The sequence below is a fragment of the Podarcis gaigeae genome (genome assembly GCF_964106915.1).
Source record: "Podarcis gaigeae genome assembly, chromosome: 2".
NCBI classification, from domain to species: Eukaryota; Metazoa; Chordata; class Lepidosauria; order Squamata; family Lacertidae; genus Podarcis; species Podarcis gaigeae.
In genome coordinates, this window is record NC_139679.1 from 406592 (window position 1) to 424061 (window position 17470).

Consider the following 17470-nt stretch of genomic DNA (forward strand, 5'->3'; position numbering starts at 1 on the left):
GGGCCGCTGAGACCCTCCCAGAACAAATCTCTCACAGGTTTGCAGTCTTTTTCCCAGCCCAACACAGTCAGTAACGCGAAAAATCGGGAATGATACTGACGCACAGTGGCTTTGCCTTGCCGCAGTCCATGTATTTCCCTGCGCGCAAGATCAAGATCCACGGTTGACTGGAAACAAGCATCCATCGCTTTAATAAATTCATCAGAATTGCGGCGGGCAGGGCCATCTTCGCGCCACAAATTGCGCAACCACGCTCTAGCTTCCCCATGCAAATGAGAAACAATAAATCCCACTTTCTCCTCCTCATCTTTAAAGTCATTACGAAGCAAATGCAGTGCATACAAGACGTCTGCTCTGAAACTTGGGTAGTGCTTCAGGTTCCCATCGAAGTGGGTGACTAGACTGCCCCCCCGCCTTCCAAGTCCAATTCCCTCCGATCTGGACCCTGGGAACCCTTCCCTGCTTGCACGCTCCCACCTTGTTTGCAGGTCTTGGCAGCGCTTCTCCATTTCGTCATTCTTCTTCTGAGATGCAATGACTGCAGCGGTGAGTTCGGTAACTGCAGTCCGCAGCATTGTCAGCTGTTCCTCCGCACTCATGGCCCTTACCGTTCGTGAGCTTTGCAAAAAAAAATTTTGCGTTCTTTGGGAGGGAACTTACTGTCAGAGCCACCCGAGGTCCCAGCTCACAAGAGACCAAAGTCCAGTCCGGGTTATATACAAAAGCTTTTATTGAAGAACATTCTTGGTTTTACATCCGAGCTCCGTGGCTCTACGTCTGTTACCCTTAGACCGCTGAAGTCCCCTCTGAGTCAGTCCCGCCTCTACACCAGTTTAAGAGGCTTGTGCTGGACCACCTCTTCCTCTCCTTTCTTTTCCGCAGGGTCTTTCTGCCCCCCTGTGTTCTCTCCCTCCGGGACTCCCCAGAGGCTGAATCCTCTGACGCCTGCTCCCCCCTCCTTCGCGCTTTGGGACCAGGCTCCTCCCCAGGACTCTCCTCACTTCCGCGCGCCTCCACATTTGAACTTGGCGCGCGTACGTTGCTTCTGACCTTCCTTTTGACAGTTACACTGCTCTCGGTACTACTCTCCGCCCCTTCCGGCAGGACGTCTTGCGCTGATCTCCTTCCCCCCTCTGCTTCCTGTTCTGCTGCTTCTGACACACTGGTGACTCCACCCCCTTCACTCCGTTCCGGTGGAGAAGCCGGTCCCGATTTCCAACTCCCACTGGGAGTTCCCCCTTCGTTCCCCTGCTCCTGACTGCTTCCCCCTCTAGCTCCCCTTGGCCTGACCAGGGGGGCTCCTCTTTGGGAGTCCTCCGATTCACTGGACGGACTCATGGACAACCTCGGGTCATTGTCATCCTCTTCCTCGTCGTCCTGGGATCCTTCCCCCTCGCTCTCTGTCTCCTCCCCCACCTGCGCCTCTCTCCCTGAACCCCTGACAGCTGTGTTACTGAAAAGGCTGTAAAACCTTCATTTCCACGTTGTACAGAACACAGAAGCACCAAAGTGCTTGACATTGTGCACACTAACTTATGTGGACCCATGAATATTCCTTCACTGGGAAAGAATAGATACATACTAATATTTGTTGATGATTTTTCAAAGTATTGTGCTGAATATTTCATGAAAGAAAAGAGTGAGACAGTGAACATGTTCCAGGACCACATTGCCATGGTCAAGAACAAGTTCCAAAGAGCTCCAGCTGTGTTAATGAGCCACAATGGAAGTGAGTACTGCTCAAGTGAAATGCAGGCTCTCCTGGCCAAGGAAGGAATTGCACGCATAACCACAATTCCCTACATGCCACAGCAGAACGCCATAGCAGAGAGACAGTTTAGATCCATTATGGATATGACAAGATGCATGCTAAGAGATGCACCCTTGCCACAGAAGCTGTGGGCAGATGCGGCAAACACAGCAATTTATTTGCAAAACAGATTGCCAACCAAAGGGGCAGAGCGCATACCATTTAAACTTTGGCATGGGAAAGTTCCCAATTTGTCACACATACGTGTGTTCTGAAGTCTGTGTTACTACCACGTCCCCAAAGAACACAGACACAAGCTTGACTCCAGGGCACAAGCAGGTATCCTTGTGGGATATGCTTCTGGAGGCAAAGGATACAGAATCATGGACTTACAGACTGGTAAGACAGATGCACACCATGCAATTTATTTTGATGAACATGGCAAACACTAAGAACAGTGTTGTGGATTTTCCAAGGAGTCAAAAAGGACTCAAGAATTTGTATACTTCCCTTCTGAAACCCCACAAAGTACTAATCTGCCTTCCAGTGTTAACCCCCCCTACAGGGGACACACCAGAAGACGGAGAGGAGCAGACCCTTGGTGGCACCAGAGACGAAGAGGAGGACTCGGATGAGGACATGCCAGCATTGGAGGAGGATGAGGAAGCTGATGCGGTCACAGAACCAGAGGTCAGATGCTCATCCAGAACCAACAAAGGTGTCCCACCATTACAGCTGTCCTACTTCGCAGGGTCGGCATTTCCACAGGAAGAGGTACACTTGGGAAGAGGTACAGGAGATGCCAGCTGCTGAAGCCAGTCTCTGGAGGAAGGCCGCATAGGAGGAGATGGATGTACTGCATCAAAACAAGACCTGGACACTCACTGAGCTGCCTCCTGGTAAGAAGGCCATTAGCAGTAAATGGGTTTTCAATGTTAAGAAGGGGTCAGAAGGAGAAGTGCAGCGCTACAAAACTAGACTTGTATCACAGGGATTTTCACAACGCTTTGGTGAAGACTACGATGAGGTTTTTGCACCAGTCATGAGGTACAGCAGCTTAAGAATGCTTTTGAGCATTGCAGCCTCCAAACAAATGAGGGTGAAACACATTGACATTGCTACTGCTTTTCTTCACGGACAGATTTCCAAGGAAATTTATAAGAAACAGCCCCAAGGTTTTGTAAAACCACATGAGGCACATTTAGTATGCAAACTGCAAATGGGACTTTACGGACTTAAGCAGGCTGCTAGAGCCTGGAACCAAAAGTTGCATAAAATGGTGACGCAACTTGGGTACAAGCAAGGAAAGGGAAGGGGAGGTGTGGCCATTACCTGCCCCTCCAAGCTTAAGGGTATTTCTGTTAAAGGATTCCGGGTCTGTGGATCTTGTCCAAAGCCCAAGGCGGGGCTAGGGCCATGACACGGCCCCGTCATGAACACCTGGGGGAGCTCGAGTTAGTTTGCATCGACGGGGCTCCCCCCTTCTGGTGATTTACCCTTACCAAGGCTCCCCCCTTCTGGTGATTTACCCTTACCGGCAGCAGGCAGGAGTCAGATATAGCCAGGTCCATTCAATGCCTAAACAAATTACCGCTCACATTCTGTAATCAATAAAGTTGTGGCCTAAATTTGCCCAATAACATTAACCTAATATCTGTGTCCTGGTGTGTTTTATTCCTCAACGAGGGGTGGTTGCGGGGTCTAGACACACAAGAACAGGCCCCTCTGCTTCATCCAACCAAGTCTCTGTTACACATGCCAGGTCAAATCCTCCATCCACGATCAAGTCATGGATGGCAGTGGTTCTATGAATCATTGACCTGGCATTGCACAGCAGCATCTTCAGGTCATGTGAGTATCTCTTGCTGATTCCAGTATTTGTCCAGACAAAACCATACCAAGGATAGTCCTCAAATAACAACTAAACCTGCCTCCTTGGTAATGACATGAATGTGTGGGAAATAGTATAGTATGATGAATTTGCGAGCAGGATTTGAACTATAAATAACAGAAGGAATTAGAGATTATTGTATGGAGAGAGAGAGAGAGAGAGAGAGAGAGAGAGAGAGAGAGAGAGAAGACAGGGTGCAGCAAGGGGGAGAAATTAAAAACCCTGTGTGTTAAGTTGTGGGTGAACATATCAGACGACACAGTGATTCTTCAAACAGCTCTTGTTTATTCACAGGCCAGAACAGAACAGAACTGAAGGGTTCAGCCAGCATGCTTATAGAGAGCCCCACTAGAACGCAACAGGAACCATTTTCTGTAACTATCCAATCAGTGAACGTCACTTTCGATCTCTTATTTGCATATGTGGACCTGAACTATCTACAGTATCCCCCTGCTGGCCCAGGGTGAGAACTTCAGGACATAACATTGTGGAAAACAGGAGGGGAAGTTAAATAAAAACTGAAGAAAAAACTATTTTGTTTTGGAGTGTATAGGTGCTTTTTTTTTATTTAACAAAATACTATGTCTCATGGAATGCTAAATGATAATACAAGAGCATAAATGTAACAGTGTGGGGAGTTGTAATCATGAAAGCTGATGGCAAGCAAAATATTTACAGGGTTGTTGTGAGGATCAAAGGAGGAGTCGGAGAACCATGTGCGCCACCTCAAGCTCCTTAGAGAAAAAAGGTGGGATGGTGCTCTCTTTTGTTCTTCTAGGTACTTATTTTTAAGCATTTATAAGAATGTTAGGATGCAGTGCATCAGTGATCCTGATTCAAAGTGGAGGAATCCCTAGAGTGAAGCAATAGCATATTTGCTGCTCTCACACCAAAGGGACCTATCACTGTAGAGGTAATGGCTCGAGAGGGATTGAGACTGCTTTAGAAGACAGAACCTCTACTGTGTGATATTCTTATATATGCAAGTTCAGCAGTGGTACAGATGGAAGGCTCTAATATAAAAAATGGAACAATATGGAAAAACAATATTCGTTAATTGAGGTAACGCATTTGTTTGCTATCCTCTTCTCCAGTGTTCATTATATTAACTTCTTTGATATTATTGGGGACAGATGAGTGATTTCAAAAAGACTTTTAAATTAGATCCATGTTGACACTCAAGTCCATAACAGACAGCTTAACCCCACGTTACTTCCATGTAAGTCTTTTTTTTTAATGAAAAAACAAAAACCATGAGAATAGAGTGAGGCCCTGCTACACTGGGAGCTTTAAACAGGGGGAGAAAACATTTGTCAAGTCTTGGTAAATCCCAGTTTTCATCTTATGGCACTGCTAGGATATCTTAGCCTCTTGGTACTCACCACTGTCTGAAATTACCACTGCAAGTATTTTGAGGCAGGAGGTTCATTTAAAAAAAAAATTCTGGTCTTTAAATCCTACAGATCTCAAAATGCAAGTTTAACATGAATGGGCTATGAGATCAGATCCAGAGTCCCCACCACATGTTGAATGACATGGTAGTGTGAGAGATAACAGGGTGGGGGCAAAATCTTTCAGTTATAAGCTTTGTTTCCAACTACAGCTTTTGAATTAAGAGCCCTGATTAAGAGCCCTCTGTGTAATAGGCTAAACTGCAGTCTGCAGATGGCCAACTTCTGCATCAGCAGATGGGGGCACTAGATTTTCCATGCAGCAGTCCAGGGATGAGCAGTATATTTCGCCCAAACCCCTGCAAACCAGGTCAGGGTCTCAATGAAAGTCAACATGACATGGTACCATAGTTAATTCCCAATGCTAACTTTTTGGTTATGACTGGGTGTTATATACAGCATATGAAAAGAGGTGCACTGTGAAAGTGCAAAATCTGTCTCATGAAAATTATTTTTGAGATCTGGTGTAACACAATGACTAAGAATGAGATACACCAGTGCCTAGTTTGAATCTCAGTTCCACCATGAACTTAGGAAAGCCACATGATCTCTGCAATATGGGGAGTAATATTTTCCAGGTGGGGTGCCAACTTGAATAAAATATTGTGCAGGGGGCAGGTAAGCCCCACCCTACATAACTGAACACAAAATGTCATGCATGCACACCATGAAGGGTGGCCCTTTCAGATATTTTATTTGGGGGATGAAGGGATCTCAGCCCCTAGGAGTTGGCTCCTATGTTTACAGGATAGTTGCAAGGATACAACTACATCAGGGATGATGAGGGTGTGATCCTCCAGATGTTGCTGGACTCCAATTCCCATCATCCCTGACCATTGGCCATATGGGTCAGGCCCAGTGCTTTTTCTCTGGGGGTACTCAAGGGAATGCAGTACTGACACCTTTTATTCTAGAAGAAAAGAACTGGCTGGGCTTAATGAAATTTGGAGTCCAACAGCATTTGGAAGGCACAAGTTCTCCGCCCTTGAAGTAGATAATGTAGGTGAAGCTTTCAATTCTGTGGGGGAAACCTTTGTTTTGTCCATTTTGCCTACAATCATGTTGGAACCTACTAGCTGAGTTAGCTATCAGGAGTGTATTTGATTTATGATATGGTTGCGCACTCATTTTTTTGGTTTCTGATCTGCTTCATTCTAGCCTATAGGCATATCATAATATATCGTTTCTATTTCTGCCTCACAGATAATAGCTCTAGAAGACTATGAGAGATGAAAATGATACAATGGTAACCGAATTCATTTTGATAGGACTTTCGGATCACCCCAGAGCTCAGAAAGTCCTCTTCTGCCTACTTCTGGTTGTCTATTTCATTACCCTCTTTGGCAATGGTCTGATGGTGGTGGTAATTATTGCTGACTCACACCTCCACACTCCTATGTACTACTTCCTCAGCAATCTCTCTTCAATAGATATTTTCTACATCTCCAGCAGTGTACCACAGATTTTAGTCAATTGCTTCATTGCTAGAGCTACCATTCCTGTTACAAATTGTTTGACCCAAATGTACTGTGGACTCTTCCTTGGGATGACTGAGTGCTTTCTTCTGGCTGTCATGGCATATGACCGTTTTGCTGCTGTGTGTCATCCCCTTCATTACACCTTAATCATGAACAGTAGGCTCTGTATCAGTTTAGTAGCCTCATCCTGGATTATTGCTTTTCTGCTGGCTGTGCTCCCTGTATTTTTCATACCAGTAAGCTTTTGTGGCCCTAATATCATCAATCATTTTTCTTGTGAAGCCCAGGCAGTCCTTAAATTGGGCTGTTCCAATGCCCGCATCAATGAGATCTTCTCAATTGCTCGGGCTATTCCAGTTCTTGTTGTTCCCTTTCTTTTCATCATGGTGACTTACATTCGCATTGGCCAGGCAGTGCTGAAAATCCGATCGGCAGAAGGTCGAAGCAAAGCGTTCTCCACCTGTGGCTCCCACTTGATTGTGGTCAGTATATTCTATGGCTCAGCCATGTCCATGTATCTTCAGCCAGATGGTAGACCCTCTTCTGATCGGGACAAGCTGATCTCTGTACTGTATGGGGCACTGACCCCTATGCTAAATCCCATGATTTACAGTTTGAGAAACAAAGATGTAAAGGGGGCTGTGTACAGATTGATTGGGAAGAATCCACCAGAATAAATATATCTGTTTTTGATGGAAGATTATCATGAAGTTTTTGTATATGCCAATGCTTCTTTCCTTCCTTTCTTCTAGTGTAGCCTTCTGTCCTGCCTCTTTAAATAAACTATTTCATGTTGGATCCGTATATTTTTGCATACCTGAATGAGACCTGAATCCCAAAGTCATAAGGCAAAATTCACTGAAAACCCTACCTACAAGCAGTGGGAGAGTCCTCTAAGCTTGATAGTCATTGAAAGCAATTAGAAGTTATTTTCAGTTAAAAAGCAGAGAGCAAGGGGAAGGGCTACCTTACTTTATTATTTTTTAAATGACAAGCATGTGAACCTGCCACATGGAGCAAGCCGTTTGCACACGCTCTCTCTCCCCTCCAATCACAAGAGCCCAATGAAACTGTGTCTGAGGTTTTTGCCCAATCCCTGCTCACTTGCCACCCAGCAAATCTTTTACATGTTTCCCCCCCTGCCACCAAGCAGGCCCTGCTCATGAGCAGAGGCTGGGTGATCTGTGGATCATCATTGTGACTTTCACTGTGCAATTAACAAGATAAGTGAGTCCCTGGCAGGGTGCTGCAGACCCCCTGGGTGTGTTCTGCGGACTCCCAGGGGTCCCCAGGCCCCAAATTGGGAGCCACTGTTCTAGGGTGTTTTTTGCAGTCCTAGGGATCATCCACACCTCCACTTGTCCCACTCCTAGAAACATAGGTGCTGGCTCTCTGGGTGCCTGAGCACAAAATTCCCCATGAAGAGGCCGGGCACCCACAAACTTTGTTGCCAGGGCCATATACGCTGCATGACACCCACGGCCCCAGGCACCTACAGTCATGTGGTCAAGTTGGCACTCCTGCCTAGAAAGCAAGGAGTCTGAATGGTTTTCCACATGACCCATGCTTTCTAGGTAAGGTCTGAGTGCTTTTCCTATTGTCCTCCTCATTTCCCATGGAAAACCCACCCGTTACGTTACGAGAGATGGTGCCCCCGGGTTTCTCCGTCCTCCACCAGTCTGTGGGCCGGGGGGGAGGGGTGGCATTATTAATCCGAGAAGATGGTTCTTTCAGGGCTCTACCATCGCCATCAATTCCCGGCATTGAATGTGTTGGCCTAGTGTGGGGCTCCGAGGTGAGCTTGGCTGTCTGGCTGGTGTACCGGCCACCTAGCGCACCAGCAGCCACCCTGTCAGGCCTGCTGGAGGCGGTGGCTGGCTGGGCCTTGGAGTTCCCTAACCTATTGGTATTGGGGGACTTCAACATCCATGCTGATGCCATTCCCTCCTCACAGGCTCTGGACCTGGTGTCTTCCATGGCGACACTAAGGCTCTCCCACACATCAAGCAGGCCACACGCTGGATTTGATCTTTGGCGCCGGTATAGATGTGATCATGTCTCCTTCAATGAAGGTGCCATGGTCTGATCACTACGCTCTGAAAGCCAGGATTGACTTTCCACCCCCACCCTGCTTAGGTGGCGAGCCAATTTGGGCTTGCCCGCAGAGGCTGATGGACCCTGAGAGATTCCGTCAGGCCTTGCGGGACCTTGCTCCCCCTGGCGACTCATTGATTGAGCTTGTTGAGGGCTGGAACATCCAGCTCCTAGCAGCCATCGATGAGATCGCACCTAGGCGCCCTCTGCGACCCCGCAGAAACCTTGCTCTCTGGTTTACCGAGGAGCTTCGGAAAATGAAGCAGGACCTCAGACGGCTAGAGCGAGTATGGCGGCGTGCCCGTGACAGAGCCTCAAGAACATCTTATAGGGTTTTTATGAAAACCTACAAGATGGGAGTGAAGGCCGCTAAGAAGTCCTACTTCTCGGCCTCCATTGCCTCCGCTAGCTCTCGCCCGGCGCAATTATTTAGTATAATTAGCTCTTTAACGTCCCTTGAAGGACAGCCAAATTTAAATAAGAATTTGACACACAGCTGTGAGGCATTTACGAGCTTTTTTGCGGAGAAGGTCCTGTTGCTCTGCCATGACCTCCCTGCCAATTTGGATACAATAAAGGAACTGGAGGCCCCTCGACTGTCCTCGGGTCCAGTATTGGACCACTTTGACCGGATATCCCCAGCCGATATGGACAGACTCCTCCAAGCTGGAAAGCCCACCACCTGTCCTCTTGACCCGTGCCCGTCTTGGAACGTGTCCAGACGAGGTGCGGGCCCCCTTGGGTGATATCATCAATTTGTCCCTTGGCACCGGGATATTCCCAGGGGAACTGAAGGAGGCAGTGGTGCATCCACTCTTAAAGAAAACATCGTTAGATCCCTTAGATCTATCCAGTTACCGCCCAGTTTCGAATCTTCCATTCCTGGGTAAGGTGATTGAGAGAGCGATTGCTGAACAGCTTGGTAGGTTTCTGGATGAAACATCGGCTCTCAATCCATTCCAGTCCGGCTTCTGCGCTGGTCATGGGACCGAGACGGCTCTGGTCGCCCTAACAGATGATTTCCGCAGGCAGCTGCATCGAGGCGGGTCGGGGCTGCTGATTCTTCTAGACCTGTCAGCAGCCTTCGACATGGTCGATTCCGAACTCCTGGACCACCGCCTTGCCGACGTGGGGATCCAGGGCACAGTCCTTCAATGGCTGCGCTCGTTTCTCTCTGGTCGGGGACAGAGGGTGGCGCTTGGGGGGGGAATTGTCATTGCGCCACTCCTTGGTGTGTGGAGTGCCTCAGGGTGTGATTCTCTCCCCAATGCTTTTTAACATCTTTATGCGCCGCCTCGCCCAGCTTGTCCGGAGTTTTGGGCTGGGTTGCCATCAGTATGCCGATGACACCCAACTATCTGTTGATGGACGGCCATCCTGACTCGGCCCCAGATGCACTGACCAGATGTCTGGAAGCTGTGGCTGGATGGTTACGTGGGAGCCGGTTGAAGTTAAATCCTTCGAAGACAAAGGTCCTCTGGCTGGGACGGAGCGATATGGGATTGAGGGGGCAACTCCCATCTCTTGCGGGGGTGCAATTAGTGCCAGCATCGTCCGTTAAGAGTTTGGGTGTAATCTTCAATACCTCCCTCTCTATGGAGGCGCAGATTACAGCTATAACAAAGGCGGCATTTTTTCATCTCTGCCAAGCTAAGCAGCTGGCTCCTTATCTCTCTCGCTCTGACCTAGCCACTGTGATCCATGTGACGGTCACCTCCAGACTGGATTATTGTAACTCGCTCTATGTGGGGCTGCCCTTGAGATTGACCCAGAAACTCCAGCGGGTGCAGAATGCCGCGGCGAGACTCCTTATGGGGTCTTCACTGCGAGATCATATTCATCCGGTACTATACCAGCTGCACTGGCTCCCGGTGGAGTACAGGATCAGGTTTAAGGTGCTGGTTTTAACCTTTAAAGCCCTATACGGCCTAGGACCTTCATACCTACGGGACCGCCTCTCCTGGTATGTCCCACAGAGAAATTTACGGTCTGCAAATAAAAACATCCTGAAGATCCCAGGCCACAGAGAGGTTAGGCTGGCCTCAACTAGAGCCAGGGCTTTCTCAGCCGCGGCTCCAATCTGGTGGAATGCTCTGTCTCAAGATACTAGGGCCCTGCGGGACCTGACATCTTTCCGCAGGGCCTGCAAGACAGAGCTGTTCCACCAGGCCTTTGGTCAGGGCGCAGCCTGACCCCCTCCTCTGGCAATCTGCACAGAATTTTGCTTAATTGGTTGCCATCAATTTTATTTTAATTTTATTTTAATTAATTTTATAATGAATGTTTTTAGAATGTTGGATTATTTTGATTGTTGTTAGCCGCCCTGAGCCCAGCTTCGGCTGGGGAGGGCAGGATATAAATAAAATTTATTATTATTTATTATTATTATTCTTTAGTGCTGATTCAGAGCAAACATCAATCCAGAGAAAATCTGAATTGCCTTTTGTTCCAATTGAGCACTAAAGCACAGTTTTCCCCAGAGGAAAGCAGTGGGACAAAAGGAGGGTGTGGATAAGTCCTTAGGCTGTAAAAGGACTACAGAACTCTGGTTCCCATCTTTTCAGCGTCTTGGTCCATGCATCTCTTAGCTCATACAGAAAGAGAAATTGGCAATATGATTAACCCCACCCAATGTGATTTCAAGTATTATCAGGTTCAAATGATGGTTTGCAAGTCAAGGATTCCTTCTCATTATAGGCTACAGGTTATATGGCACGATAGATTGCAGGCATATGTTCCTCTATGAACCGCAGGCTGCCCCTTTATAGGTAAGGAGAGAGGTCAAACATCAAAAATAGCCATTCCCAAATGCATGTAATTCAGTGTGGGTGACTGACAAAAATGTGGTTCAGATATGGCACCACAATTTATAGGAGACACATATACACAAAAACAACAACATGAAGGCTAAAATGTGACAGTAATGTCATCTTTTCCCAATGAGAAAAATGGACCTTATGGACCTTAATTCTTACAAAGTTCCTATAAAATGATATTTCTGTCTTTCTCACATGCACACCAACAGTGGGATAGGGGTTCTAAAGCACTTTGAGTGATAGGTCTGAAATATATGTAAGTGCTGGAAATGTTTGTGCAATGCATGTACATTCCACATTCCAATTAATGATGGCAACAAGGACAATCCCTGGGAGAAGTCTTGTATTTTCCCAGGTACAAAATATAGATCAGGCCACCAAAAAAAAAAAAAAAAGATATGTGCATATGAATTGATTGAAATCTATGGCCTCCAGCCTAAATGACTCTTTATTATGTTCTTGGCTATAACTTATCTGTGGTGGGATGATGAGCTGCTTGTGCGTAAAAGCTTAGCCCCTCAGAGTTTGGCCAGATTAGCAAAGCTCTGTCTGTAGCGGAGCCCCTTAAGCATGGCTCCCTCAATCGCTGGCAGAATCCGACAGTGGGCGTTTGCGGAATCTCTTCCAACATAAAAGCTCCTTAACGGAAACGCGTCTTCTGGACTCTCGGCGTGACAGTTTCCGGCGAGGTGTGGGTGTCCCTATAGGAGGTCCTGAAACCTCCTCACTGTTTTCGCTAGAAGTGTCCCAGAGCCATCCCTCCGAATCCCTTTCCCTCGGAGCTCCTTCTCTCCCCCTGCTGGTTCCCTCCTCTGCTGTTAAGTCTCTCCTAACCTCCTTGAGCCCTTCCACCACCTGCTCTTCCGATGGCAGTTCCCTGACATCCACCTCCCCTCCAGGGCCCCCTTCACCCCCTCCCGTCCCTTCCTCCATGGGCGGTGAGGATGCAAAACCCCTGAAAGAGCCTCCCTCATCTTCCGAAGTCTCGAACACTTCCCTCCACCGGTTGCTATCCCTAGCCCCCCAGTACTCCTCCTCATCAGAGTCTACTCCTTCTTCCAGCTCTGATTCCGGGAACCCTTCGAACTCCTCTTCCTCGTCGGTGGTGCCAAAATGTTCCCTCCGGAACCTCGTTACAGACTGAGGTTTCCTTGGGAACCTTTGATGAAACGTTTCTATCAAAACCTCGTCATTGACTTCCTCTGCACTTACCCAGGTGTTTTCTGACTCTGGTTCCCCTTCCCAAGCTACCAAATACTCCACCTGATTACCCTTCCACCTGGAGTCAATGATTTCCGCCACATGGAAATCATTTCCCTGACATTATCCCTTCATGTACAAGACAATGAGGTCTTGTACAATATAAAACATACATAGAGGGGAAAAACCATACGGAGTGGTCAGCATACAGAGTTCCAATGTTGTTGACCAAGACTTCATGGCCAGAGATCCTAAATCAGTGGTGGCCAGTCTTTTCCAGCTTGTATTCCACAAGCTGGAAATGATCTGTAATAGAACACACACACCTCTCATTTAATGGTGTTTTGCCTCTAGTTCACTGGCCAGATTTTGAAGGCAGCTTTGCAATGAGGACAGGCAATGATGATGATGATGATGATGCACCAGTCCTGACCATGCATTGGCCCAAGGGTCCTTTTGCACATATCCAAGCATGTGATAAATCCTGTGCCATGTGTGACACCAATGACTTAGGGTGGCCACCAATGATCTATACACTAGGACTGCTTAAACCAGTATGGGGGATGACTTGTGGACCTTCAAAAGCTGTTGTACTACAGCTACCATCACCCCCTGACCCTTGACCATGCTGGCTGGGGGGAATGGGAGCTGGAGTCCAACAACCTCTGGAGGGCCACAAGTGGGGGCATCCCAGCCAAAACTGTCACATTGGGCGGGGGTAGAGGACAAACTGCCATCTATAGATGTGGAAATATGGAAACAACGAGGAGAGGCAGGATTGAGATTTGGAGCTATGTTTCAAGGTCCAGGCTATGGGAAGTCCCAAAAAATTAATAATTATAATTTGGATTATAATTTGGTATTGTTTATTTTAATTGGATTATGATTTGATATGTTAATTGGATGTTTTTTATTTGGAAAATTAATAAAAATGATTTAAAGAGAGAGAGAGAGAGAGAGAGAGAGAGAGCCCTCCATAGCTGGCAGTGACACCGAGGAGGAGGAAGGGCGGCTTAGAGGAGGGGGTGATGTGCTGGGGAAGGGGGAGGAGCTCAGTCTGGACAACTCCATCTTCTGGGGAGGACAATGAGTAGAGGAGCTCCATCCTAGTTTATTGTTTTAGCAATAAATCTGAAATAATTAACAGCCAGAGTTGTCTCGCATTTGTGGGCGAAACCAAGCCATAACACCAGCCCTGATTGGGAGGTTTTAAGGGTTTATTAATTCAACATAGTGCCTACAAAATTTATCATGTTCTTGTCTAGAGTGGAGCTTGCCTCTGAATTCAGTAGCTTCCTGTGATGATTTTTTATGCATCTTTCCGCATATGTACTCTATATCCACGGGGCCTCTTTTAAAGGACTCACCCTGTATAAAGTCCTGAGTGTCAGGCACACAGATTATAAAGCTGAAAAGATGCTTTCCCAGTAATTGTGTGTAACTGAGGGACTGTGTGTCCAAAACAAAATTACTTTGGTGTGTATTGATAACAGGGAATTCAACACTTCAGCTAACCCAGAATCAAGGATTATGCTTCTTAATCTACAGGATTTGTTCCACAACTATGTTGAGAAAGTATCTATAGTGTACTTGACAAATTACAGTGCACTGAATACTAATTTTTGAAGATACAGGATTACTGTTGCAAGCTTTGCCCATGTCTGCAATGCTTTTGCTCAGGCTTCCTCAACCTCGGCCCTCCATATGTTTTGACATGACAATCTTATTTAAAGTCAGTAAAAGAAAGTTTACTTACAGTATCATCAGTTCACAATTGGATCCCTGAAGGCAGACTTAGGTTACAAAAGTATATATACATGTGGAACTATCCCATAAGCGAGTTAGTTCCTTTGTCGCTTGTTGGCTGAAAGCCAACAGGGCATCTCTAGCTGAAGAGATGTTGCTTCTTCGAAGAATGGAATCAGTGAGAGAGGGCTGTGTCACCTGGGCAGGTAAGGTCACACCCACCTCTAGTCACATGCAGAAGAAGTTTGCCCCAGCCCAGGAGGAAACAGGAAGTTTACCTACTGGCTGGTGCAAACATTCCTCCTTATGTCCACTCTAGGAATGTTGTACTTGACTGCTATGTGTTTCACATCCCACAAATTTATGGTGTTGTTGTTTAGTCGTTTAGTCATGTCCGACTCTTCGTGAACCCATGGAGCAGAGCACGCCAGGCACTCCTGTCTTCCACTGCCTCCCGCCGTTTGGCCAAACTCATGCTGGTAGCTTCAAGAACACTGTCCAACCATCTTGTCCTCTGTCATCCCCTTCTCCTTGCGCCCTCCATCTTTCCCAACATCAGGGTCTTTTCCAGGGAGTCTCCTCTTCTCATGAAGTGGCCAAGTATTGGAGTCTCAGCTTCACGATCTGTCCTTCCAGTGAGCACTCAGGGCTGATTTCCTTAAGAATGGATAGGTTTGATCTCAAGAGTCTCCTCCAGCACCATAATTCAAAAGCATCAATTCTTCGGTGATCAGCCTGCTTTATGGTCCAGCTCTCACTTCCATACATCACTACTGGGGAAACCATAGCTTTTACTATACGGACCTTTGTTGTCTCTGCTTTTTAAGATGCTATCTAAAATTTATGGTAGACTTTGCTTAACATTTACCCTTCATCCTGTGAAATTTAGGGGGGAAAGAAAGAGGGAGATAATATATAAGCAAATGAAGAAGAGGAAAGGATGAAGAAGGTTGTCACAGGCTTCAAATAGCTTTATTTTGCATGTGAACTCTAGTCAGGGTCTTGCTAGGCTTATGATTTTAAATGACTCAGATGGTCTTCACTCATCAAACAGCCTGCTAAAGAAAAAATCACCATCCTTTCATCTTTTCCCAGCCCAGAAGCCAGAGCTTTTCCCAGGAGATGCCAAGACCATGGGTAACAGCAGTGATGCAGTGGTGACTGAATTTATTTTGCTTGGTCTCTCCAACCATCCCTTGGATCAGGTTGTATTCTTCTGGATCCTCTTGGCTGTCTACCTCAAGCTTCCTCAACCTCGGCCCTCCAGATGTTTTGAGACTACAATTTCCATCATCCCTGACCACTGGTCCTGCTAGCGAGGGATCATGGGAGTTGTAGGCCAAAAACATCTGGAAGGCCGAGGTTGAGGAAGCCTGGTCTACCTTATCAACCTAGTTGGGAATGGGCTGATGGTGGTGCTGATCATAACTGATCCCCACCTACACACACCCTTGTACTTTTCCTTCAGCAACATTACTGGACATTAACTACACCAGTAGCAGTGTCCCCCAGGCCTGGTCACCTGTACCACTGAGAGAACCACCATTTCTTTCATGGGCTGCATGGCCCAAATCCACATTAGCTTATATTTTGGCATGACTGAATGTATCCTCCTGGCTGTTATGGTATATGACTTTGCACTGCACTCTGATTATGAACTGGAAAGTGTATGTCCAACGAGCAGCTGGGACACAGGGCAGTGGCCTGATATTGACTCTCATCCTCACTGCAATTGGTCAGAAAAAGTTATGTGGCTCCAACATCATCAATCACTTCACCTGTGAGGCACAGACCATTGGCAAAGTGCACTGTGCCAACACCCATCTCAATAACATCATCTCTTTTATAAACACTGTTACTGTTCTCATTGCCCCCTTTTTATTCATCTTGATGATGTACTTGCGCATTGGCTTGGCTGTGTGGGAGAGCCAGTGTAGTGGACTTGTAATCTGGTGAACCGGGTTCACTTCCCTGCTCCTCCACATGCAGCTGCTGGGTGACCTTGGGCTAGTCACACTTCTCTGAAGTCTCTCAGCCCCACTCACCACACAGAGTGTTTGTTGTGGGGGAGGAAGGGAAAGGAGAATGTCAGCCGCTTTGAGACTCCTTTGGGTAGTGATAAAGCGGGATATCAAATCCAAACTCTTCTTCTTCTGTGTGGTGGATCCATTCTGCTCAGGATCAAAGTAAGGCCTTTCCCACTTGTAGCTCCCATCTGGTTGTAGTTGGCATCTTCTATGGCTCAGCCATGTTCATTTACCTTCAACCAAAATCTAAACATACTATAGACAAGGACAAGGTGATCTCTGTTTTCTATGGAGCAGTGACTCCCAAGCTGAAACCTGTGATATACAGCCTGAGGAACAAAGATGTCAAATGTACCCTGAAGAAACTGCTTAGGAGGAAGTTCCCAGAATAAGAGACCCTCAGAAATCTTAACTGATTTGTTCATGTCTTGCCAAGTATCTAATAAATATCTAAAAAAGATAAAGGACTCCTGACAGTTAAGTCCAGTCGCAGACAACTCTGGGTTTGCAGCGCTCATCTCGCTTTACAGGCTGAGGGAGCCGGCATTTGTCCACAGACAGTTTTTCTGGGTCATGTGACCAGCATGATTAAGCCGCTTCTGGTGCAACAGAACACTGAAACCCGAGCAGCGCACAGAAACACCATTTACCTTCCTGCCAGAGCGGCACCTATTCATCTACTTGCACTTTTTGGTGTGCTTTCAAACTGTTAGGTTGGCAGGAGCTGGGACTGAGCAACGGGAGCTCACCCCGTCTCGGGGATTCGAACCACCGACCTTCCGATTGGCAAGCCCAAGAGGCTCAGTGGTTTAGACCACAGCGCCACCCGTGTCTCCTACCTCTACATTAAATTCCAGTCACTGTGGAACAGTTGCCCATGTGTCCTCTTCACAGGCCTCCAACAGTCATCTTCTTAGCCACTGTGGGGAACAGGATGCGGGACTAGGTAGAACTTTGTTTGATCTAGCAGGCATCTTCTTATGTTCCTACCTGTCTTCAATCACACCAAATTTTTTA

At 47.0% G+C, this 17470-nt stretch overlaps 1 protein-coding gene and 1 pseudogene across 2 annotated transcripts; both read left to right on the forward strand.

Annotated features, from left to right (window-relative positions):
* Positions 1-6314: 6314 nt before the first annotated feature.
* LOC310839459 (olfactory receptor 13H1-like) lies at positions 6315-7247 on the forward strand (the record flags this gene model as incomplete). The annotated part of the gene is made up of 1 exon (XM_083728096.1): positions 6315-7247. One exon carries the CDS (start codon positions 6315-6317, stop codon positions 7245-7247), a length of 933 nt encoding a protein of 310 aa, XP_083584222.1.
* An 8312-nt stretch (positions 7248-15559) lies between these two features.
* Positions 15560-16845, forward strand: LOC310838363 (olfactory receptor 13H1-like; annotated as a pseudogene). The gene is made up of 3 exons: positions 15560-15658; positions 15803-16343; positions 16582-16845. The product of its transcript is annotated as an olfactory receptor 13H1-like (transcript).
* Positions 16846-17470: the final 625 nt, after the last annotated feature.